A 26,057-nucleotide genomic window follows, 5' to 3' on the forward strand; every position below is an offset into this window, starting at 1 on the left:
CTCAACCAAAATCCCCCCGAAAGTGCCTCAAAAGCCCCAAATTTTCCCCAGAATCCCCAAAATTAACCAAAAACTCACCCAAGATTCACCCAGCACTGCCCCAAAATCCCCAAAATTCAGCCAAAACCGCCCCAGAATTTCCCCCAAAACCCTGAAATGAACCCAAAACTGCCCCAAAACTCCCCCAAGAAGGCGCCGAGTCCCGGGGTGGGTGGGGCCTCTTTATTGGGGGAATTTTGGGGATTTTTGGGGGGGGTTGGGGGCGGGGCCGTACAAAGGGGGGAGGGGCGGGGCCGTATCAAAAGGGGGGCCCGGGTGGGGGAGGGTCAGAAGAAATCGACGTCCTCGGGGGCGTCCAGGTCCCGGTACTCGACGATGGCCCGGGGGTCGCCCCGCACCATCCTGGGGCAGGAAACGCAAATGAGAGCCCGAAAATGTGCTAAAAGCAGCCAAAATACACCCAAAATACAGCCCCAAAATCACCCAAAATACGGCACCAAAATCACCCAAAATACACCCAAAACACGGCCCCAAATACAGCCCCAAAATCACCCAAAATACGGCCCAAATACACCCAAAATACAGCCCCAAAATCACCCAAAATACAGCCCAAAATACGGCCCCAAATACAGCCCAAATACACCCAAAATACGGCCCAAATACACCCAAAATACAGCCCCAAAATCACCCAAAATATGGCCCCAAAATCACCCAAAACACAGCCCAAATACACCCAAAATACAGCCCCAAAATCACCCAAAACACAGCCCCAAAATCACCCAAAACACAGCCCAAAATACGGCCCCAAATACAGCCCAAATACACCCAAAATACAGCCCCAAAATCACCCAAAATACACCCAAAACACGGCCCCAAATACAGCCCAAATACACCCAAAATACAGTCCCAAAATCAGCCAAAATACACCCAAAATATGGCCCCAAAATCCAGCCCAAAATCAACCAAAATATGGTCCCAAAATACAGCCCAAATACACCCAAAACACAGCCCCAAAATCACCCAAAACACAGCCCCAAAATCAGCCAAAACCAGCCCAACAGCAACCAAAATATGGCCCCAAAATCACCCAAAATACACCCTGAAATACAACCCAAAATACAGCTCAAAAATACCCCAAATACGGCCCAAAATACATCCCAAAATCACCCCAAATACAACCCCAAAATAAAGGCCAAAATCAGCCAAAACCAGCCCAAAATCACCCAAAATACAGCCCCAAAATCCGGCCCAAAATCAGCCAAAACCAGCCCAAAATCACCCAAAATACAGCCCCAAAATCCGGCCCAAAATCAGCCAAAATACAGCCCCAAGATCCGGCCCAAAATAAACCAAAATATGGCCCCAAAATCACCCAAAACACACCCTGAAATCCACCCCAAAATCCACCCCAAAACACCCAAAATCCACCCCAAAAAGGGACCCGGACCCCACATTTCCCACCCCCCCATTTCCGGGGTCCCCAATCCCGTTTTTGGGGTCCCCAATCCCATTTCCGGGGTCCCCGTGCCCGTTTCCGGGGTCCCCGTGCCCGTTTTTGGGGTCCCCGTGCCCGTTTTTGGGGTCCCCGTGCCCGTTTTTGGGGTCCCCGTTCCTCACCTGCTGCGGGGTTTGTTCAGGTACCCCCCCCCGGCCCCCCCCTGCCCCCTGAAGGTTTCGTAGCTGCCGCGACCCCCGTAGGGCCCGGGGGGGTACGGGTGGGATCCTGCGGAAAAGAAGGGGTTAAAAACGCCCAAAAGCGTCCGAAATGTCAAAAAAAACCCCATCCAAAATATCCCAAAAAATATCCCAAAAATATCCCAAAATATATCCCAAAAATATCCCAAAAAATCCCAAAATTATCCCAAAATATATCCCAAAATATATACCAAAAATATCCCAAAATATCCCAAAATTATCCCAAAATATATCCCAAAAATATCCCAAAAATATCCCAAAAATATCCCCCAAAATATCCCAAAAATATTCCCTAAAATACACCCGAAATTTCCCCCCAAAACGCACCCAAAATCCTCCCAAACCTCCCCAAAATCCCCCCCAAATCCCAGTTTTCCTCAATCTTACCCCAAAGCTCCCCATATCCCCCTCTGCTCTCGCCAAATCCCCAAAACCACCCCGAATCACCCGAAATTTTCCCCGAATCTGCCCCAAATTCCTCCCAAAATCTCCTCCCCAAATTCTCCAAAATCCCTCCCAAAATCCCCCCCAAATGCCCCCAAAATCCCCCCAAATTCCTCCCCAAATCCCCCCAAATCCCCCCAAAATCCCTCCCAAAATCCCCCCCAAATTCCTCCCAGAATCTCCTCCCGAAATTCCCCCCAAATCCCTCCCGAAATCCCCCCAAACTCCCCCAAAATCCCCCCAAATTCCTCCCAAAATCCTCCCCAAATCCACCCAAAATCCCCCAAATTCCTCCCAAAATTCCCCCCCAAACTCCCCCAAAATTCCCTCCAAATTCCCCAACCCCACCAAATCCCCCCCAAACTCCCCCCAGACCCTCCCAAAAGCCCCCAAAGTCCTCCCAAAAATCCCCCAATTTCCCCCCAAATCCCCCAATTTCCCCCAATTTCGCCCGTTTTTGCCCATTTTTGCCCAATTTCCCCCAGTTTTTGCCCGTTTTTGCCCAATTTCGCCCATTTTTGCCCAATTTCCCCCATTTTCGCCCATTTTTGCCCGTTTTTGCCCAATTTCGCCCGTTTTTGCCCAATTTCGCCCGTTTTTGCCCGTTTTTGCCCAATTTCCCCCAGTTTTGCCCGTTTTCGCCCAATTTCGCCCGTTTTTGCCCGTTTTTGCCCAATTTCCCCCGTTTTTGCCCAATTTCGCCCGTTTTTGCCCATTTTTGCCCATTTTTGCCCAATTTCGCCCGTTTTTGCTCAATTTCCCCCAGTTTTGCCCAATTTCCCCCAGTTTTCGCCCGTTTTTGCCCAATTTCGCCCGTTTTTGCCCAATTTCCCCCGTTTTTGCCCAATTTCCCCCATTTTTGCCCGTTTTTGCCCGTTTTCGCCCCGTTCCGGTACCTCCGTATCCCAGCATGGGCGGCCGGGGGGTCCCGTAGGGCATCAGCCCCTGGGGGGACTGGGGGGGGTACGGGAGCCCCCCCGGGGTCAGACCTGGGGTCAGAGGGCAAACAGGGGTCACTCAGGGGTCACTCAGGGGTCACACAGGGGTCACACAGGGGTCACACAGGTGACACACAGGTGATGGCACAGGTGACACACAGGTGACACACAGGTGACACACAGGTGATAGCACAGGTGACACAGGTGACACAGGTGATAGCACAGGTGACAGGTGACACAGGTGACATTCAGGTGACACAGGGATGGCACAGATGGCACAGGTGATGGCACAGGTGACACACAGGTGACACACAGGTGACAGATGACACAGGTGACACACAGGTGACAGGTGACACAGGTGACATTCAGGTGACACAGGGATGGCACAGATGGCACAGGTGACACTCAGGTGACACACAGGTGACACACAGGTGACACAGGTGACACACAGGTGACACACCGGTGACACAGGTGACACACAGGTGATAGCACAGGTGACAGGTGACACAGGTGACACTCAGGTGACACAGGTGACACAGGTGACACACAGGTGACACAGGTGACACACAGGTGATGGCACAGGTGACACACAGGTGACACACAGGTGACATTCAGGTGACACACAGGTGACACACAGGTGACACAGGTGACACAGGTGACACACAGGTGACACAGGTGACACACAGGTGATGGCACAGGTGACACAGGTGACACTCAGGTGACACACCGGTGACACAGGTGACACACAGGTGACACACAGGTGATAGCACAGGTGACAGGTGACACAGGTGACATTCAGGTGACACAGGGATGGCACAGATGGCACAGGTGATGGCACAGGTGACACACAGGTGACACAGGTGACACTCAGGTGACACAGGTGACACAGGTGACACACAGGTGACACAGGTGACACACAGGTGATGGCACAGGTGACACAGGTGACACTCAGGTGACACACCGGTGACACAGGTGACACACAGGTGACACACAGGTGACACACAGGTGATAGCACAGGTGACAGGTGACACAGGTGACATTCAGGTGACACAGGGATGGCACAGATGGCACAGGTGATGGCACAGGTGACACACAGGTGACACACGGGTGACACCCACCTGCGTTGGGTCCCCCCGCAGGGCCCCCCTTGCCCCCCTCGGGCAGGGCCGGGCGCTTCGGGTCCATCAGGAAATTGTTGAAGAACAAAACCTCCTTGCGCACGGCGCCCATCTTGTCCCCGTGCTTGTTGAAGATGTGCTTGCGCACGAACTCGGGGCCCTGGGGACATTGGGGACACCATTGGGGACAGCAGGGGACATTGGGGACACTGACAGGATTGGGGACATTGGGGACATTGGGGACAGCAGGGGACATTGGGGACACTGACAGGAATGGGGACATCACCCCTCCAATGTCCCCAGGGTGTCCCCAAGGTGTCCCCAATGTCCCCAATGTGCCCACCTTGAACTTCTTGCCGCTGAGGGGGCACAGCCACTTGTCCTTGCCCAGCTCCTGGGTGTGCCCTGTCTGTCCCCAATGGTACCAATGACCCCGAGGATGTCCCCAAGGTGTCCCCAATGTCCCCAAGGTGTCCCCAATGTCCCCAGGGTGTCCCCAAGGTGTCCCCAATGTCCCCAGGGTGTCCCCAATGTCCCCACCTTGAATTTCTTGCCGCTGAGGGGGCACAGCCACTTGTCCTTGCCCAGCTCCTGGGTGTGCCCTGTCTGTCCCCAATGTCCCCAATGTCCCCAGGGTGTCCCCAGGCTGTCCCCAATGTCCCCAAGGTGTCCCCAATGTGCCCACCTTGAATTTCTTGCCGCTGAGGGGGCACAGCCACTTGTCCTTGCCCAGCTCCTGGGTGTGCCCTGTCTGTCCCCAATGTCCCCAATGTCCCCAAGGTGTCCCCAAGGTGTCCCCAATGTCCCCAATGTGCCCACCTTGAACTTCTTGCCGCTGAGGGGGCACAGCCACTTGTCCTTGCCCAGCTCCTGGGTGTTGGCGCTCACGAATTTCTCCAGCTCCTGCTCGGGGTCCTTGCGGCCGAGGCGCTGCGCCTCCTCCTCGGGGACGGAGCCGGGCCCGGCCAGGAGCGGGGCCAGACGGGCCTCGAACCCGCGCTGCCACTCGGACACTGGGACAGGGGACACCGAGAGTGACCAAAAACCCAAAAAAAACCCCAAAAAAATCCCCAAAATCCCCGCAAAAATCCCCAAAATCCCCGCAAAAACCCCCAAAATCCCCATGAAACTGCGCCTCCTCCTCAGGGACGGAGCCGGGCCCGGCCAGGAGCGGGGCCAGGCGCGCCTCGAACCCGCGCTGCCACTCGGACACTGGGACAGGGGACACCGAGAGTGACCAAAAACCCAAAAACCCCAAAAAAAACCCCGAAAAAACCCCGCAAAAAAAACCCAAAAACTCCCCATAAAACTGACATAAATGGAGTAAAAATGGGATATTGGGGCCTTGAACCCGCGCTGCCACTCGGACACTGGGACAGGGGACACCGAGAGTGACCAAAAACCCAAAAACCCCAAAAAACCCCGAAAAACCCCAAAAAAATCCCCATGAAACTGCGCCTCCTCCTCGGGGACAGAGCCGGGGCCAGGCGCGCCTCGAACCCGCGCTGCCACTCGGACACTGGGACACCGAGAGTGACCAAAAACCCAAAAAACCCCCAAAAAAACCCCGAAAAAACCCCATAAAAGGGACACAGGACACCGAGAGTGACCAAAAACCCAAAAACCCCAAAAAAAACCCCAAAAAAACCCCATAAAAGGGACATGGGGACACCGAGAGTGACCAAAAACCCAAAAACCCCAAAAAAAACCCCAAAAAAACCCCATAAAAGGGACACGGGGTCACCGAGAGTGACAAAACCCCAAAAACCCCAAAAAAAACCCCGAAAAAACCCCATAAAAGGGACACGGGGTCAACCGAGAGTGACAAAAAACCCAAAAACCCCAAAAAAACCTGAAAACCCCAAAAAACCCCAAAAAATCCCCATAAAACTGAGATAAATGGGGTAAAAATGGGATATTGGGACCTCAAAGCCGCGCTGCCACTTGGACACCGGGGGACAGGTTTTGGGGTGAATTTGGGGGATTTTGGGGTGAATTTTGGGGTTTTTTGGCTCACCTTCGCTGTGGGACATGCGGTTGGGTTTGGGGGGTTTTAGGGTTGATTTTTGGGGTGAATTCGGGCTTTTTGGCTCACCTTGGCCGTGGGACACGCGGTTGGGTTCGGGGTGGTTCTGGGCTGGTTTTTGGGGTTATTTTGGGGTTTTTTGGCTCACCTTGGCCGTGGGACACGCGGTTGGGATCGGGGTGGTTCTGGGCTGGTTTTTGGGGTGAATTTGGGGGATTTTGGGGCTCACCTTCGCCGTGGGAGACGCGGTTGGGATCGGGGTGGTTCTGGGCTGGTTTTTGGGGTGAATTTGGGGGATTTTGGGGCTCACCTTCGCCGTGGGAGACGCGGTTGGGCGGCAGCGGGCCCCGCACGTGGATGATCCCGCACCTGTTGGGCATCTCGTCCTCGTTGGGGTACTCGGAGGTGTTGTAGTAATCGACCGAGTGCACGATGCGCAGGTAGAGCAGGAGGCGGTCCAGCACCTGGGGGGACATTGGGGACACTGAGGGGACATTGGGGGGACATTGGGGACACTGAGGGGACACTGAGGGGACATTGGGGACATTGGGGACACTGAGGGGACACTGAGGGGACAGTGCACGATGCGCAGGTAGAGCAGGAGGCGGTCCAGCACCTGGGGGACAATTGGGGACAATGGGGACAACTGGGGACACTGGGGACATTGGGGGGACATTGGGGACATTGAGGGGACACTGAGGGGACACTGAGGGGACACTGGGGACATTGAGGGGACAATTGGGGACATTGGGGACACTTTGGGGACACTTTGGGGACATTGGGGACACTTTGGGGACACTCTGAGGATACCCTGGAGATGCTTTAGGGACACTCTGGGAACACTTTGGGGACACCTTGGGGACACCCTGGGGACACCATGGGGACACTCTTGAAGGTACTTTGGGGACATTTTAGGGACACCCTGGGGACACATTGGGGACACTCTGGGGACACCCTGGGGACACTTTTGAAGACACTTTGGGGACATTTTAGGGACCCCGGGGACGCACCTTGAGCAGCTTCTCGTCGCGCTCCACGGTGACCTCGGCCGGGTTGGTCTCGCGCGCGGCGTCCTCGGCCGGGGCCGCGCCCTGGGCCTGGCCCTGCCCCTGGGCCTGGCCCTGCCCCAGCAGCTCCTCCTCCTCGGCGCTCACCTCCTCGATCAGGTAATCCGTGATGTGCCGCAGCACCGGGTTCTGCGCCTGGGGACGGCATTGGGGACATTGGGGACATCACCCGTGATGTGCCGCAGCACCGGGTTCTGCGCCTGGGGACAGCATTGGGGACGGCATTGGGGACAGCATTGGGGACATTGGGGACATTGGGGACATCATCCGTGATGTGCCGCAGCACCGGGTTCTGGGCCTGGGGACAGCATTGGGGACAGCATTGGGGACAGCATTGGGGACAGCATTGGGGACATCATTGAGGATGTGCCGCAGCACGGGGTTCTGGGCCTGGGGACAGCATTGGGGACAGCATTGGGGACACTGGAGACATCATCCGTGATGTGCCGCAGCACCGGGTTCTGCGCCTGGGGACGGCATTGGGGACAGCATTGGGGACAGCATTGGGGACAGCATTGGGGACAATGGGGACAGCATTGAGGATGTGCCGCAGCACCGGGTTCTGCGCCTGGGGACGGCATTGGGGACAGCATTGGGGACACTGGGGACAATGGAGACATCATCTGTGATGTGCCACAGCACCAGGTTCTGTGCCTGGGGACATTGGGGACATTGGCGACAGCATTGGGGACACTGGGGGTCCCTTGGTGTCCCTGTGTCCCCCCTTGCTGTCCCTCTGTGTCCCCATTGGTGTCCCCTTGTGTCCCCCCCTGTGTCCCCCCCCCATTGCTGTCCCCCCCCATTGCTGTCCCCACCCCCCATTGCTGTCCCCCCCCATTGGTGCCCCCCCATTGGTGCCCCCCCCCCCCCGTGTCTCACCCCGGGCTCGGTGGTGGGCGGGGCCTCGCCGTCCCCCCCGCCCGTGTCCCCCCCGGCCGCGTCCCCGTCCCCGGCGGTGGCCCCGGGGGGGCTCCAGAGGCGCGCGCGGGCGTCCAGGGCCTGCACCAGGCGCGCGGCCAGCTTGATGTCGTGGCGCACGATGGGGCGGTGCTGGGTGAGCCCCGAGACGTTGCGCACGCGCCGCGTCAGGTCCCGGTTCACGCCGGGGCTCAGCTCGCACTCACGGAGCTGGAAAACACCGGAAACGGCACAAAAACGCCATCAAAATCCATCAAATTATCCCAAAAATCCATTAAAACCCAGCCCTGAGAGGCTGCGCACGCGCCGCGTCAGGTCCCGGGCTGAGCTCGCACTCACGGAGCTGGAAAACACCGAAAACGGCACAAAAAACCCCATCAAAATCCATCAAAATGTCCCTAAAATCCATCAAAATATCCCTAAAATTCATTAAAATAACCAAAAACCCGGCCCTGAGACACTGTGCACATGCCCGGTCAGGTCCCGGTTCACGCCGGGGCTCAGCTCGCACTCACGGAGCTGGAAAACACCGAAAACGGCACAAAAAACCCCATCAAAATCCATCAAAATGTCCCTAAAATCCATCAAAATATCCCAAAAATCCATCAAAATATCCCCAAAATCCATCAAATTATCCCAAAAACCCAGCCCCGAGACGTTGCGCACGCGCCGCGTCCGGTCCCGGTTCACGCCGGGGCTCAGCTCGCACTCACGGAGCTGGAAAACACCAAAAATCCATGAGAATCTCCCCAAACTTCATCAGGATCGCACCAGAATCCATCGGAATCACCCCAAAATCCATCAAAGCTGCTCCAAAATCCATCAAAATCACCCCAAAATCACCCCAAAACCCAGCCCGGGTCATGGCAGGGCTCAGCTCACGCTCATGGAGCTGAAAATCACAAAAATCCATCAGAATCACCCCAAAATCCATCAGAACCGCCCCAAAATCCATCGGAATCACCCCAAAATCCATCAGAATCACCCCAAAATCCATCAGAACCGCCCCAAAATCCATCGGAATCGCCCCAAAATCCATCAGGATCACCCCAAAATCCATCGGAATCGCCCCAAAATCCATCAGGATCACCCCAAAATCCATCGGAACCACCCCAAAATCCATCAGGATCACCCCAAAATCCATCAGGATCACCCCAAAATCCATCGGAACCACCCCAAAATCCATCAGGATCACCCCAAAATCCATCAGGATCGCCCCAAAATCCATCGGGATCGCCCCAAAATCCATCAGAACCACCCCAAATCCATCAGGATCGCCCCAAAATCCATCAGGATCGCCCCAAAATCCATCAGAACCACCCCAAAATCCATCGGAACCACCCCAAAATCCATCAGAACCACCCCAAAATCCATCGGAATCACCCCAAAATCCATCAGGATCGCCCCAAAATCCATCGGAACCACCCCAAAATCCATCAGGATCGCCCCAAAATCCATCAGAACCACCCCAAAATCCATCAGGATCGCCCCAAAATCCATCAGAACCACCCCAAAATCCATCAGGATCGCCCCAAAATCCATCGGAACCACCCCAAAATCCATCAGGATCACCCCAAATCCATCAGGATCACCCCAAAATCCATCAGGATCGCCCCAAAATCCATCGGAACCACCCCAAAATCCATCAGGATCACCCCAAAATCCATCAGGATCACCCAAAATCCATCAGGATCGCCCCAAAATCCACCAAGGACGCCCCAGAACCCACGAGCGGCTCCCAAATCCACGGAATTTGCCCCAAAACGCACCCGGATGTTCTGCAGGCTCCAGCAAATCTCCTTGATGTTCACGCTGCGGTCGAAGGTGACCCAGCCCCTCCTGAAGAACCTGGAAGAAAAAATCCCACTGTGAGCCCCAAAAACCCCAAAATTTCACCCAAAATCCACCCCAAACCCACCCAGCGCCTCCTGAAAACCTGAGAGGGAAAAATCCCACTGTGAGCCCCAAAATCCCCAAAATTACACCCAAAATCCACCCCAAAACCCGCCCAGCCCATCCTCGAAAACCTGAGAGAAAAAATCCCACTGTGAGCCCCAAAATCCCCAAAATTACACCCAAAATCCACCCCAAACCCACCCAGCGCCTCCTGAAAACCTGAGAGGGAAAAATCCCACTGTGAGCCCCAAAATCCCCAAAATTACACCCAAAATCCACCCCAAAACCCGCCCAGCCCATCCTCGAAAACCTGAGAGAAAAAATCCCACTGTGAGCCCCAAAATCCCCAAAATTACACCCAAAATCCACCCCAAAACCCGCCCAGCCCCTCCTGAAGAACCTGGGAGAAAAAATTCCTATGAGCCCCAAAATCCCCAAAATTTCACCCAAAATCCACCCCAAAACCCACCCAGCCTCTCTTGAACCTCCCCGGGGTGACCCCAATCCCCCCCAAAAAGCCCCAAAATCCCCCGAATTTGCCCCAAAGCAGCCTCACCTCCTGACCCCCCCCCGGGGTGACCCCAAACCCCCCCAAAAAGCCCCAAAAAGCCCCAAATTCCCCCGAATTTGCCCCAAAGCGCCCTCACCTCCTGAACCCCCCTGGGGTGACCCCATACCCCCCCAAACTCCCCCAAAAAGCCCCAAATTCCCCCGAATTTGCCCCGAAACGCCCTCACCTCCTGAAATCCCCCCGGGGTGACCCCAAACCCCCCCAAAAAGCCCCAAAAAGCCCCGAATTTGCCCCAAAACGCCCTCACCTCCTGAAATCCCCCCGGGGTGACCCCAAACCCCCCCAAAAAGCCCCAAAAAGCCCCAAATTCCCCCGAATTTGCCCCAAAGCGGCCTCACCTCCTCTCGGGCTGCGGCTCCGACAGCGCCACGCGCATGAACCCGGGGTAGCGCTTGCACAGCTGGGGGCACAGAGGGTGGGGTTTGGGGCATTTTGGGGGAATTTGGGGCATTTTGGGGCATTTTGGGGGGTTCAGGGGGATTTTGGGAGAATTTGGGGTTTTTTGGGGGGGAATTTGCCGGCTCCTTTGGGGTTTTTGGTGGTTTTTTGGGGGGGATTTTGGTGGGTCCTTTGGGGTTTTTGGGGGCATTTTGGGGGGTTTTTGGGGGCATTTTGTGGGGTTCAGGGGGATTTTGGGGGATTTTGGGGGGGTTCAGGGGGATTTTGGGGGATTTTGGGGGGGTTCAGGGGGATTTTGGGGGGTCCCAGGGTGTTTTTGGGGGGCTCTTTGGGTTTTTTGGGGGAATTTGCCGGCTACTTTGGGGTTTTTGGGGTTTTTTTGGGGGGGATTTTGGGGGGTTCAGGGGGATTTTGGGGCATTTTGGGGGGTCCAGGGGGGTTTTGGGGGGCCCTTTGGGGTTTTTTGGGGATTTTTGGGGGGAAATTTGCCGGGTCCTTTGGGGTTTTTGGGGTTTTTGGGGCGGTTTTTGGGGTTTTTGGGGTGGTTTTTGGGGTTTTTGGGGGTCCCAGAGCCGTTTTTGGGGGTCCCGGGGCCGTTTTTGGGCCGTTTCTCACCGCCACGATCTCGGCCTGGGCGATGTTGGGGGCGATGTTCCTCATGAACAACGAGCACGTTTGGAACAAGGGTTTTCAGGGCGGTTTTTGGGGTGGTTTTTGGGGTTTTTGGGGCGGTTTTTGGGGTTTTTTGGGGTCCCGGAGCCGTTTTTGGGGGTCCCAGAGCCGTTTTTGGGCCGTTTCTCACCGCCACGATCTCGGCCTGGGCGATGTTGGGGGCGATGTTCCTCATGAACAACGAGCACGTTTGGAACAGGGGTTTTCAGGGCGGTTTTTGGGGTGGTTTTTGGGGTTTTTGGGGTGGTTTTTGGGGTTTTTGGGGCGGTTTTTGGGGTTTTTGGGGCGGTTTTTGGGGTTTTTGGGGGTCCTGGGGCCGTTTCTCACCGCCACGATCTCGGCCTGGGCGATGTTGGGGGCGATGTTCCTCATGAACAACGAGCACGTTTTGTGCAGGGGTCTCGGCCGGGCCTCGGGACCCCCCCCCGGGGCCCCCCCCGGCCCCTCCTTGGCCTTGGGGGGGGCAGGGGGGGAGGGGGCGCCGCCCGCGGGGGGAGGGGTCCCGGCCGCCTCCTCGGGGGGGGCTTTGTCCTCCTTGGGCTCCTCTGGGGGGGGCAGGGGGGTCATGGGGGGGGGGGGGGGCCCAGAAACGGAGCCCCCCCCACACCCAGAGACCCCAAAATCACCAAACCCAACCAGAGACCCCAAACACCCCAAAACCCACCTCAAAATACCCCAAACAGACCCTCAGAGACCCCAAACACCCCAAAACCCACCTCAAAACACCCCAAAACCCCACCCAGAGACCCCAAATTCACCAAACTCAACCCAGAGACCCCAAAATCACCAAACCCCACCCAGAGACCCCAAATTCAGCAAACCCACCCAGAGACCCCAAACCCCCCTGATTTGTCCCCAAAGTTCCCTCAAGGACCCCACAGAGCCCCTGACCGTGCCCCCCCCCTCCGCGCCCCATTGTCCCTGCTGTCCCCAGTGTCCCCCCAATGTCCCCCCAATGTCCCCAATGTCCCCAATGTCCCCCCAGTGTCCCCCCTCACCCTTCCCGGGCTCTCTCCGTGTCCCCTGGGTCCCCTCGCTGTCCCCGCTGTCGCTGTCCCCAGTGTCCCCCCAATGTCCCCAATGTCCCCCCAATGTCCCCAGTGTCCCCCCAGTGTCCCCCCTCACCTTTCCCGGGCTCTCCCCGTGTCCCCAATGTCCCCAATGTCCCCAGGGTCCCCTCACTGTCCCCAGTGTCCCCCCAGGGTCCCCCCTCACCCTTCCCGGGCTCTCTCCGTGTCCCCTGGGTCCCCTCGCTGTCCCCGCTGTCGCTGTCCCCAGTGTCCCCTCACTGTCCCCAATGTCCCCTCGCTGTCCCCAATGTCCCCCCAATGTCCCCCCAATGTCCCCAATGTCCCCCCAATGTCCCCCCAGTGTCCCCAGTGTCCCCCCTCACCCTTCCCGGGCTCTCTCCGTGTCCCCTGGGTCCCCTCGCTGTCCCCGCTGTCGCTGTCCCCGTCCTCGCTGTCCCGGCTGCGCTGACGCGGCCGCGCCTGCAGGGGGCGCCAGAGGGCGGGGCTCGAACAAAGGGGCGGGGCTCGAACAAAGGGGCGGGGCTTGGCCAAAGGGGCGGGGCTGGGTGGCCATAGAGAAAGGGGAGGGGCTGAAGGGACTTAATGAGGGTGGGAGGGGCCTATGTGGGGGATTGATTGAAGGGGAGGAGCGCATAAAGGGGCGTGGTTTGTGTAGAGAGGCGGGGCTTTCCATGGGGAGGCGCTATTGGGGAGGTGGGGCTTAGCAGAAAGGGGTGTGGCTAACAGAGAGGGGTGTGGCCTGGTAGAAAGGGGCGTGGTTTGTGTAGAGAGGCGGGGCTTTCCATGGGGAGGGGCTATTGGGGAGGTGGGGCTTAGCAGAAAGGGGTGTGGCCTGGTAGAAAGGGGTGTGGCTCACAGAAAACATTGCTTCATAGAAAGGGGTGTGGCTTGTTATAAAAGGGGTGTGGCTAACACAAAGGGGCGTGGCTTCATCCGCCTCCCTGAGGCAATGGTAGGGGCGGAGCTTTGTGGGGTGTGGTCACTTGGGGGCGTGGTCGCTGACCTTGGCCCCGCCCTCCTTGTCGCCTTCCTCAGCCTTGGGCCCCTTGTCTGGCCCCTCCTCCTCCTCCTCTGGCCCCGCCCCTGATGCAGGCTCCGCCCCCGGCTCCGCCCCTTCGGCCTGTGGGGAGATTGGGGGGGGGGGTCAAAGGGGACCCCAAAAGAGCCCCCCAAAAAACACCCCAGGGGCAAAAGGGACCCCAAAAAGCCTTAAAAGAGCCCAAAACAGACCCCAAAAAACACCCCAGGGGGCAAAAGGGACCCCAAAATTCCCCAAGGGGACCCCAAGGACCAAAGGGACCCAAAAATCCCCACAGGGAACCCCAAAATCCCCCAAGGACCCCCAAATCCCCATGAGGACCCCAAGGAAGACCCCAAGGACCCCCAAAATCCCCCAAGGAAGACCCCAAGGACCAAAGGCACCCCCCAAAATCCCCCGGGGACCCCCAAAATCCCCCAAAATCCCCCGGGGACCCCCAGAACCCCCGACCTTGGCGCCGCCGTCGCCCTCGGGGCGCTCGGCCGGGCCCTTCCCGGGCGGCTCCGGGGCCCTCGGCTCCTCCTTCTTGGGGCCTTCGGCCTTGTCGGGGCGCTCCTCCTCCTCCTCCTGCTCCAGGATGCGCAGGTCGTGCTCCGTGCCGCCCTCCATCTTGATCACCGCTGGGAAAACGGGGAAAAACGGCAAAAATGGGGCTCGATGTCCTCTGTATCTACAGCTATAGCTATATCTATATCTATATCTGTATCTATATCTATATCTACATTTATATTTATATTTATTTTTATTTTTGGGTTACCTGCGTCCAGGGTTTTGACGATCTGTGGGGCGCGGTCGATGTCCTCTATATTTATATTTATATTTATATTTATATTTATATTTATATTTATATTTATATTTATACCTACATTTATATCTATATTTATACCTATATTTATATCTATATCTATATTTATGTTTATATATATCTATATTTATTTTATATTTATATTTATTTTTGGGGGTTACCTGCATTGAGGGTTTTGACGATCTGGGGCGCGCGGTCGATGTCCAGTAGCAGGTTCTCGATATTTATATCTATATCTATGTCTATATCTATACCTATATCTATACCTATATCTATATTTATATCTATATCTATATTTACATTTATATTTATTTTTGGGGTACCTGCATTGAGGGTTTTGACGATCTGCGGCGCGCGGTCGATGTCCAGCAGCAGGTTCTCGATATTTATATCTATATCTATACCTATATCTATATCTATATTTATATTTATATTTATATTTATATTTATTTCAGGGGTACCTGCATCGAGGGTTTTGACGATCTGGGGCGCGCGGTCGATGTCCAGCAGCAGGTTCTCGATATTTATATCCATATCTATACCTATACCTATATTTATATTTATTTTGTATTTATTTTCGGGGTACCTGCATCGAGGGTTTTGACGATCTGGGGCGCGCGGTCGATGTCCAGCAGCAGGTTCTCGATATCTATATCTATACCTATATCTATATCTATACCTATACCTATATTTATATTTATATTTATATTTATTTCAGGGGTACCTGCATCGAGGGTTTTGACGATCTGCGGCGCGCGGTCGATGTCCAGCAGCAGGTTCTCGATATCTATATCTATACCTATATCTATATCTATACCTATACCTATATTTATATTTATATTTATATTTATTTGGGGTTACCTGCATCGAGGGTTTTGACGATCTGCGGCGCGCGGTCGATGTCCAGCAGCAGGTTCTCGATATCTATATCTATACCTATATCTATATCTATACCTATACCTATATTTATATTTATATTTATATTTTTGGGGTACCTGCATCGAGGGTTTTGACGATCTGCGGCGCGCGGTCGATGTCCAGCAGCAGGTTCTCGAGCCAGCCGTGCTCCCACAGGTACAGGAACACCCCCAGGCGGTTCCTGAGCGCCGCCTGCGCCTCCTGCTGCCGCCGCCCGGCCTCATCCGGGTGGTACTTGGAGCGGAACCTGGGATCGGGGCGAGAGACACGGGGGGGACGGAGATGGGGGCGCGCAGGGGAGACCCCGGAATGGGGGGGGTCGGGCAGGGGGAGAGCGGGGAGAGGGGAGAGGGGAGGGGGCTCGAATTGGGGCTGGAAATGGGAGAGTTTGGGGAGAAATTGGGGCTGAAAATGGGAGAATTCGGGGCTGAAATTGGGGCTGAAAATGGGAGAGTTTGGGGAGAAATTGGGGCTGAAAATGGGAGAATTCGGGGCTGAAATTGGGAGAATTCAGGGCTGAAATGGGGTCTAAATTTGAGAAAATTTGGGGAGAATTTGGGTCTGAAAATGGGAGAATTTGGGTCTGAAATTGGGAGAATTTGGGGCTGAAATTGGGAGAATTTGGGGAGAAATTGGGGCTGAAAATGGGAGAATTCGGGGCTGAAAATGGGGGAGAATTCGGGGCTGAAATTGGGAGAATTCGGGGCTGAAATTGGCGCTGAAAATGGGAGAATTCGGGGCTGAAATTGAGAGAATTCAGGGCTGAAATGGGGTCTAAATTTGAGAACATTTGGGGAGAATTTGGGTCTGAAAATGGGAGAGTTTGGGGCTGAAATTGGGGCTGAAAATGGGAGAATTTGGGGAGAATTCGAGGCTGAAACTGGGGCTGAAACTGGGAGAATTCGGGGCTGAAATTGGGAGAATTCGAGGCTGAAATTGGGGCTGAAATTGGGAGAATTTGGGTCTGAAACTGGGAGAATTTGGGTCTGAAATTGGGGCTGAAATTGGGAGAATTTGGGGAGAATTCGGGGCTGAAACTGGGGCTGAAACTGGGAGAATTTGGGTCTGAAATTGGGAGAATTTGGGTCTGAAATTGGGAGAATTTGGGTCTGAAATTGGGAGAGTTTGGGACTGAAATTGGGGCTGAAATTGGGAGAATTTGGGGAGAATTTGGGTCTGAATTTGGGTCTGAATTTGGGGAGAATTTGGGTCTGAAATTCGGTCTGAAACCGGGTCTGAAATTGGGAGAATTTGGGGAGAATTTGGGTCTGAAACTGGGTCTGAAATTGAGAGAATTTGGGGAGAATTCGGGTCTGAATTTGGGTCTGAATTTGGGGAGAATTTGGGTCTGAACCTGGGAGAATTTGGGTCTGAAACTGGGAGAATTTGGGTCTAAATTTGGGGAGAATTTGGGTCTGAAACCAGGTCTGAAATTGGGAGAATTTGGGTCTGAAATGGGGTCCAAATTTGGGAAAATTTGGGGAGAATTTGGCTCTGAATTTGGGAGAATTTGGCTCTGAATTCGGGTCTGAATTTGGCTCTGAATTTGGGGTGTTTCAAGACGTTTTCAAGGATCATTTTAGGGCCGGTTTTTGCATTTTTGGGGGTTCTTTGAGGCATTTTCAGGGCTGTTTTTTGCATTTTTGGGGCCGTTTTGGGATATTTTCAGAGATGCTTTTAGGGCCGGTTTTTGCATTTTTGGGGCATTTCAAGACGTTTTCAGGGGCACTTTTAGTGCTGATTTTTTCCATTTTTGGGGCTGTTTTTAACCACGCATCGAATGCAGGCTTCTGGGCGTTTTCAGGTACGTTTTTGGGTGGCTTTCCACAGTTTTTATCATATTTTGGAATCATTTCAAAAATATGATAAAAACTGTGGAAAGCCACCCAAAAAGTGTTTAGGCACAATTTTGATGCAGTTTAGGGGAATTTTAGTATCATTTTTAGCTGGTTCTGGGCTGTTTTGAGCAAAATTTTGAGAATTTCCAGGGTGCTTTTGGGGCAATTTCTGGGATATTTTAGGACATTTTGGGCTGGGGTTCCTGGGGTGTTTTTGGGTCAATTTTGGGCTGTTTTAGGACATTTTGGGCTGGCGTTTCCAGGGGTGTTTTTGGGGCGTTTCTGGGCTGTTTTAGAATATTTTGAGGGCGTTTCCAGGGGTGTTTTTAGGGCAATTTTTGGGCTGTTTTAGGATATTTTGAGGACATTTTCAGGGTGCTTTTGGGGCAATTTCTGGGCTGTTTTTGGACATTTTGGGCTGGCGTTCCTGGGGTGTTTTTGGGGCGTTTTTGGGCTGTTTTAGGCTATTTTGGGCTGGCGTTCCCGGGGTGCTTTTGGGTCAATTTTGGGCTGTTTTAGGCTATTTTGGGCTGGCGTTTCCAGGGTGTTTTTGGGGCGTTTTTGGGCTGTTTTAGGATATTTTGAGGGCGTTTCCAGGGGTGTTTTTGGGGCGTTTTTGGGCTGTTTTAGGCTATTTTGGGCTGGCGTTCCCGGGGTGCTTTTGGGTCAATTTTGGGCTGTTTTAGGCTATTTTGGGCTGGCGTTCCCGGGGTGCTTTTGGGTCAATTTTGGGCTGTTTTAGGCTATTTTGGGATGGCGTTTCCAGGGTGCTTTTGGGTCAATTTTGGGCTGTTTTAGGCTATTTTGGGCTGGCGTTTCCAGGGTGTTTTTGGGGCGTTTTTGGGCTGTTTTAGGCTATTTTGGGCTGGCGTTCCCGGGGTGCTTTTGGGTCAATTTTGGGCTGTTTTAGGCTATTTTGGGCTGGCGTTCCCGGGGTGCTTTTGGGGCGTTTCTGGGCTGTTCTGGGGCTCTCTGAGGGCGGTTCCAGGTGTGTCCCAGGTGTTGTCAGGTGTCCCGTGGGGGGGATGCTCATACCTACACTCGCCGCGAGCGTCGCCGTCCGCCGGGCCCCGAAAACTGCGGCGCTTTTAAAAACCCCGAAAAATCGGCCGCGGCTTTTTGGGTTTTTTTTTTTTTTTTTGGTTTTCTGGTTTTTTTTGGCTTTTTTTTTTTTTTTGTGGCAAACCCCCCCAAAAAAATAAAACAACAAAAGTCCCTGGCTACGTCCTGCACTGAGACCTCGCCGCATTGTGCGCGGCCCCGCCCTCTCTGCCTGCCCCGCCCGGCGGCTCCAGAGCGGCTCCTCGGGTGCTGGGGGAGAAGGGAAGCGTTAAACCCGAAACAGACCCCGAAACCACCCCAAAACTGCCCCGAAATACGCCCCAAAACTGCCCCAAAATGTGCCCCAAAACTGCCCCAAAATACACCTCAAAACTGCCCCAAAATACACCCCAAAACTGCCCCAAAATACACCCCAAAACTGCCCCGAAATGTGCCCCAAAACTGCCCCGAAATGTACGTCAAAACTGCCCCAATATACGCCCCAAAACTGCCCCAAAATCTACCCCAAAACTGCCCCGAAATGTGCCCCAAAACTGCCCCGAAATGTACGTCAAAACTGCCCCAAAATATACCGCAAAACTGCCCCAAAATACACCCCAAAACTGCCCCGAAATGTGCCCCAAAACTGCCCCAAAATACACCCCAAAACTGCCCCGAAACTGCCCCAAAACTGCCCCAAAATGTGCCCCAAAACTGCCCCGAAATGTACGTCAAAACTGCCCCAAAATACACCCCAAAACTGCCCCAAAATCTACCCCAAAACTGCCCCGAAATGTGCCCCAAAACTGCCCCAAAATACACCCCAAAACTGCCCCGAAACTGCCCCAAAACTGCCCCAAAATGTACATCAAAACTGCCCCAAAATACACCCCAAAACTGCCCCAAACTGCCCTGAAAGCGCTGGGGGAGACAGGAAGCGTTAAACCCAAAAACACACCCCAAAATTGCCCCAAAATTACCCCAAAACTGCCCCGAGGGCGCTGGGGGAGAAGGGAAGCGTTAAACACAAAATTCACCCCAAAACCACCCCAAAACTGCCCCAAAACCGCCCCGAAACCGCCCCGAGGGCGCTGTGGGAGCGTTAATCCTGGAGACGCCCCAAAATCCACCCCAAACTGCCCCAAAACTGCCCCAAAATCTACCCCAAACTGCCCCAAAACTGCCCCAAAATCTACCCCAAACTGCCCCAAAACTGCCCCAAAACTGCACCGAGGGCACTGGGGGAGCGTTAATCCTGGAGACGCCCCAAAATCTACCCCAAAACCGCCCCAAAATCTACCCCAAACTGCCCCAAAACTGCCCCAAAACCGCCCCCAAACTGCCACAAAATCTACCCCAAACTGCCCCAAAACTGCCCCAAAATCTACCCCAAACTGCCCCAAAACTGCCCCAAAACTGCCCCAAAACTGCCCCGAGGGCGCTGGGGGAGAAGGGAAGCCTTAAATCTGCAGAGACCCCAAAAATCCCAAAAATCCATCCCAAAATCCACCCCAAAACTGCCCCAAATCCAGCCCCGAGATTACTGAGAGAAGGGAAACGTTAAACCTGGAGAGACCCCAAAATCCACCCCAAAATCCAACCCAAAATCCAACCCAAAACTGCCAAAAAACTGCCCCAAACCCAGCCCCAAAACTGCCCTGAGGGCGCTGGGGAGAAGGGAAGCGTTAAACCTGGAGAGACCCCAAAAATCCACCCCAAAACTGCCCCAAATTGCCCTAAAACTGCCCCAAAACCAACCCTGAGACTGCTGACATAAGGGAATCCTTAAACCTGGAGAGACCCCAAAATCCACCCCAAAATCCACCCCAAAATTACCCCAAAACTGCCCTGAGACGGCTGAAATAAGGTGAGTGTTAAACTTGGAGAGACCCCAAAAATGCACCCCAAATTCACCCCAAATTCACCCCAAAACTGCCCCAAGGGCACTGGGGGAGAAGCAAAGTGTTAAACCTGGAGAGACCCCAGAAATCCACCCCAAAACTGCCCCAAAACTGCCCCAAATTCACCCCAAATCCACCCCAAAACTGCCCCAATCCGCCCCAAACCGAGCCCGAGACCCCACAGGGCACAGGGTGGGGGGGGGACTCCCCCGTCGAGAGGGTCTGGGGGGGATTTTGGGGCGCAGAATTGGAATTTTGGGGTCTCCAGGACAATTTTTGGGGTCTCCCAGGACACGTTTGTGGCTCGGAACGTTCCGGAACCCCTCGGGGCACACACTGCTCCTCATGGGCCCGGATTTTTGGGGTGCAAAATTGGAATTTTGGGGTCTCCCAGGACACTCTAGTGACACGGAACGTTCCGGAACCCCCTTCCAGCACGTACCACTCCTCGTCCTTGTGCGCCAGGAAGAACTCCTGCAGCTGCTGCCGCCGGAAGTCCAGCTTGTAGTCGTTGTAGCGCTTCACCGCCTCCGTCTCGTCCACGGCGTCGTCCAGGGACAGCAGGAACTCCTTGAAGCTCTTCATCACCGGGGGCGCCATGCCCAGGTCCACCTCCGCGATGGTGCCCAGCCTGGGGGGATATCGCGATATTTGGGGGCGATATCGGGGATTTGGGATCAATATCGGGGGTTTGGGATCGATATCAGGGGGTTTGGGGTCACTATCGGGGGATTTGGGATCGATATCGGGGGTTTGGGGTCACTATCGGGGATTTTCATCACCGGGGGCGCCATGCCCAGGTCCACCTCCGCGATGGTGCCCAGCCTGGGGGGGATATCGCGATATTTGGGGGCGATATCGCGATATTTGGGGGCGATATCGGGGGTTTGGGATCGATATCGGGGGTTTGGGATCGATATCGGGGATTTTCATCACCGGGGGCGCCATGCCCAGGTCCACCTCCACGATGGTGCCCAGCCTGGGGGGATATCGCGATATTTGGGGGCGATATCGCGATATTTGGGGGCGATATCGGGGGTTTGGGATCGGTATCGGGGATTTTCATCACCGGGGGCGCCATGCCCAGGTCCACCTCCGCGATGGTGCCCAGCCTGGGGGGGATATCGCGATATTTGGGGGCGATATCGCGATATTTGGGGGCGATATCGGGGGTTTGGGATCGATATCGGGGGTTTGGGATCGATATCGGGGGTTTGGGATCGATATCGGGGATTTTCATCACCGGGGGCGCCATGCCCAGGTCCACCTCCGCAATGGTGCCCAGCCTGGGGGGGGATATCGCGATATTTGGGGGCGATATTGGGGGATTTGGGATCAATATCGGGGGTTTGGGATCGATATCAGGGGATATCAGGGGGTTTGGGGTCACTATTGGGGGGTTTGGGATCGATATCGGGGGTTTGGGGTCACTATCGGGGATTTTCATCACCGGGGGCGCCACGCCCAGGTCCACCTCCGCAATGGTGCCCAGCCTGGGGGGATATCGCGATATTTGGGGGCGATATCGGGGATTTGGGATCGATATCGGGGGCTTTGGGGTCACTATCAGGGGGTTTGGGGTCACTATCGGGGGCTTTGGGATCACTATCGGGGGATTTGGGGTCACTATTGGGGGATATTGTGGGGTCTGGGGTCACTATGAGGGAATATCGGAGGGTTTGGGGTTGATATTGGGGGGTCTGGGGTCACTATCAGGGGATATCAGGGGGTTTGGGGTCACTATTGGGGGGTTTGGGGTTGATATTGGGGGCTTTAGGATCAATATCGGGGGTTTGGGGTCACTATCAGGGATTTGGGGGGTTTGGGGGCACTATTGGGAGATTATCGGGGGGTTTGGGATCGATATCGGGGGATATTGGGGGGTTTGGGGTCTCTACCGAGGGTTTGGGGTCCCTATCAGTGATTTGGGGTCACTATCGAGGGTTTGGGGTCACGATGGGGCACTTTGGGGCAATTACTGAAGAATTTGGGGTCGTTACGGGGGCTCAGGGGTTTTGGGGTGTCCGGGCTCAATTTTTGGGGCAAATTCGGGGGATTTTGGCTCACCTGGCCTGGATGGGCAGCAGCTGGTGCTGACCCCGCACGGTTTTGGGGCCGTTTGGGGCCGTTTGGGGCATTTTGGGGGCTCAGGGAACTCGGGGAATTTCGGGATTTTCTGGGGGGGTTTTTGGGGCGCCCCAGCTCAGTTTTTGGGGCGAATTCGGGGGATTTTGGCTCACCTGGCCTGGATGGGCAGCAGCTGGTGCTGCAGGAGCTGCTGCTGCATCTCGTGGGGGCCCCAGGGCGCCTGGGGGGGGCCGTAGGTGGGGCCGGCGCCGCCCCCCCCGTAGGGCAGCTCGTACCCGCCGTGATAGGGGTCAGTGCTGTGGTCATCCCTGCGGCCGGAGAGGGGACAGGGGTCACTCAGGGGTCACTCGGGGGTCACTCAGGGGTCACTCAGGGGTCAGGGGTCAGTGCTGTGGTCATCCCTGCGGCCGGAGAGGGGACAGGGGTCACTCAGGGGTCACTCAGGGGTCACTCAGGGGTCAGGGGTCAGTGCTGTGGTCATCCCTGCGGCCGGAGAGGGGACAGGGGTCACTCAGGGGTCACCCAGGGGTCACTCAGGGGTCAGGGGTCAGTGCTGTGGTCATCCCTGAGGCCGGAGAGGGGACAGGGGTCACTCAGGGGTCACTCGGGGGTCACTCAGGGGTCACTCAGGGGTCAGGGGTCAGTGCTGTGGTCATCCCTGCGGCCGGAGAGGGGACAGGGGTCACTCAGGGAGTGGTTTTTGGATGATTTTGGGGTGAATTTGGGCTGTTTTGGGGGCTCTCACCAGTCCCTGCGCAGCCGTTTCTGGGCTGTATTTGAGGTTCATCTGGGGTGATTTTGGGGTGAATTTGGGCTGTTTTGGGGCTCTCACCAGTCCCTGCGCAGCTGTTTCTGGGCTGTATTTGAGGTTCATCTGGGGTGATTTTGGGGTGAATTTGGGCTGTTTTGGGGCTCTCACCAGTCCCTGCGCAGCCGTTTCTGCGGCGGGCTCAGCTCGTGCCGGGGCGGGGAGAATCGCTCCCGCCGGGTCCGGTCGTAGTCCCGGTAATCGCGGCTGCGGCGCTCCCGGCCCCGCTCCCAGTCCCTGCGAGGGCAAACTGGGTTCAACTGGGATCAACTGGGAGCCAGGGACCCCCCCAGAACCCCCCCGGTATCCGTACTGGGCAAACTGGGTTCAACTGGGATCAACTTAGGAGCCAGGGACCCCCCAGAACCCCCCCGGTATCCGTACTGGGCAAACTGGGTTCAGCTGGGATCAACTGGGAGCCAGGGACCCCCCAGAACCCCCCCCGGTATCGGTACTGGGCAAACTGGGAACCAGGGACCCCTCCCAGTGCTCCCAGTCCCTCTCCAGTCCCTCCCAGTATCCTCAGTACCGGTCGCTCCAATGCTCCCAGTCCCTCCCACTATCCCCAGTACCCCAGTCCCTCCCAGTCCCTCCCAGTATCCCCAGTGCCCCCAGTCCCTCCCAGTCCCTCCCAGTGTCCCCAGTATCCCCAGTACCGGTCACTCCAGTGCCCCCAGTCCCTCCCAGTGTCCCCAGTGCCCCCAGTCCCTCCCAGTGTCCCCAGTGCCCCCAGTACCGGTCGCTCCAGTCGTCCCTCCTCCTCTCCTCCCTCTCCCGGGACCGTTCGTAGTCGCTGCGCTCCCGCCGGAATTTGTCCCTGCGCCGCCGGTCGTACTCATCGTCACTGTCACCCATCCTGAGGGGACACAGGGGTCACCGCGGGGTCACTGACCCCACAGTGACCGCCAGGGCACAAAGTGACCGCCACAGTGACCACCAGGGCACAAAGTGACCCCACAGTGACCACCAGGGCACAAAGTGACCACCACAGTGACCACCCGGACACAAAGTGACCCCCACAGTGACCACCAGGGCACAAAGTGACCCCACAGTGACCGCCAGGGCACAAAGTGACCGCCACAGTGACCACCAGGGCACAAAGTGACCCCACAGTGACCACCAGGGCACAAAGTGACCACACAGTGACCACCAGGGCACAAAGTGACCACCACAGTGACCACCAGGGCACAAAGTGACCACACAGTGACCACCAGGGCACAAAGTGACCCCACAGTGACCACCAGGGCACAAAGTGACCGCCACAGTGACCACCAGGGCACAAAGTGACCACCAGAGTGACCACCAGGGCACAAAGTGACCGCCACAGTGACCACCAGGGCACAAAGTGACCCCACAGTGACCACCAGGGCACAAAGTGACCACACAGTGACCACCAGGGCACAAAGTGACCCCACAGTGACCACCCGGACAGACCTGACCCCACAGTGACCACCAGGGCACCCCTGACCCCACAGTGACCACCCGGACACCCTGACCACACAGTGACCACCCGGACACCCCTGACTCCCAGTGACCACTGCACTGACCCCCACAGTGACCACCCCAACACCGGGGGTCACAGGGTGACCCCAAAGGGACCCTCAAAGTGACCCCTCAGACACACAAACTGTCCCCAAGCGCCCAGAGTGACCCCCAGAGCCATGAACTGTCCCCAAAGGGACACCCAGAGTGACCCCCTGGACACCCCTGACCCCACAGTGACACCTCAAACACCCACAGTGACCCCCCAGACCCATGAACTGCCCCCACAGTGACCCCCAGACCCATAAACTGCCCCCACAGTGACCCCCAGACCCATAAACTGCCCCCACAGTGACCCCCAGACCCATAAACTGCCCCCACAGTGACCCCTAGACCCATAAACTGCCCCCACAGTGACCCCCCAGACCCATAAACTGCCCCCACAGTGACCCCCAGACCCATGAACTGCCCCCACAGTGACCCCCAGACCCATGAACTGCCCCCATAGTGACCCCCAGCCCCATAAACTGCCCCCGCAATGACTCCTAGACTCACAAACCGTCCCCAAAAGGACACCCCGGAGCCACAAAGTGACCCCCAAAGTGACACCCCGGACACCCCTGACCCCCACAGTGACCCCAGGTCGCCCCAAATCGCGCTCCCACGCTCCCCTGCCCCCCCCCCAGAGCCCCCAAATCCCCTCCTATCATCGCCCAGGATCCCCCCCAGAGCCCCGGGACTCCCCAGTTCCGTCCCATGATCCCCCGGTGCCACCGCCAGAGCCCCGGGACCCCCCAGTTCCGCTCCCATGACCTTCCAGGCCCCCCCCAGACCCTCGGGACCCCCCAGTTCCCATGCCCAGACCCCCGGCTCCCCCCCAGCCCCTCACGGAGCCCCTCCCGTGATGCTCTGCGGCCTCCCCCAGACCCCCCGCCTCCCCCCCCCCCCCGAACCCCGGGTGCTGAACCCCCATCGCACCCCCTCTATGACGTCACGGCCCATCTCCGTGACGTCATGCGGAGACACCCCCCACCCCCCCAGACCTGTCCGCGCGCTCCCGGCCCCGCGCGCGCCGCTCGCCGCCCGCTCGCTTCCGGCCCGCGCCGCTTCCGCCGGAAGAGACGTCCACGGGGCCGCCGCCGCCGCCAAAATGGCGCCGGCGGAGAGGGGGGAGTTGAGGCGGGGGGGAGGACCGAGCCGCCTCTGGGGCTGCCACGCGCCCGCCGGAGCCTCACCTGGGGCCGCTCCGGTGCGCAGGAACCGCCGGGGCCGCGGGCGGAGCTCGGGGCGCTCTCAGGAGCCGTTGCAGCCGCCGCGGCCCCGCTCCTCTCTATGGTCGCGAGGGCCGCTCCGCCCGCGCTC

At 56.4% G+C, this 26,057-nt stretch overlaps 1 protein-coding gene across 2 annotated transcripts; it reads right to left on the bottom strand.

The window, feature by feature from the left end:
• Positions 1–277: 277 nt before the first annotated feature.
• Positions 278–26,047, bottom strand: SRRT (serrate, RNA effector molecule). Of its 2 annotated transcripts, none has more exons than XM_066569962.1 (20): positions 25,931–26,047; positions 23,950–24,069; positions 23,325–23,450; positions 22,558–22,713; positions 20,760–20,948; positions 15,615–15,784; positions 14,265–14,434; positions 13,779–13,895; positions 13,138–13,234; positions 12,072–12,289; positions 11,012–11,073; positions 9,976–10,054; positions 8,168–8,416; positions 7,232–7,423; positions 6,532–6,685; positions 5,015–5,208; positions 4,196–4,355; positions 3,036–3,128; positions 1,618–1,723; positions 278–402 (listed from the first exon to the last, which is right to left on the bottom strand). In XM_066569962.1, the coding sequence occupies exons 2-20, from the start codon at positions 24,066–24,068 to the stop codon at positions 327–329; spliced, it is 2,727 nt and encodes a 908-aa protein (XP_066426059.1). In that variant the 5' UTR covers position 24,069; positions 25,931–26,047; the 3' UTR covers positions 278–326. The 2 variants fall into 2 exon arrangements, with proteins under 2 accessions (XP_066426059.1, XP_066426058.1); XM_066569961.1 differs by lacking the exon at positions 25,931–26,047 and adding an exon at positions 25,739–25,819.
• Positions 26,048–26,057: the final 10 nt, after the last annotated feature.

The sequence above is a fragment of the Molothrus aeneus genome, unplaced genomic scaffold (genome assembly GCF_037042795.1).
Source record: "Molothrus aeneus isolate 106 unplaced genomic scaffold, BPBGC_Maene_1.0 scaffold_134, whole genome shotgun sequence".
Lineage (NCBI taxonomy): Eukaryota > Metazoa > Chordata > Aves > Passeriformes > Icteridae > Molothrus > Molothrus aeneus.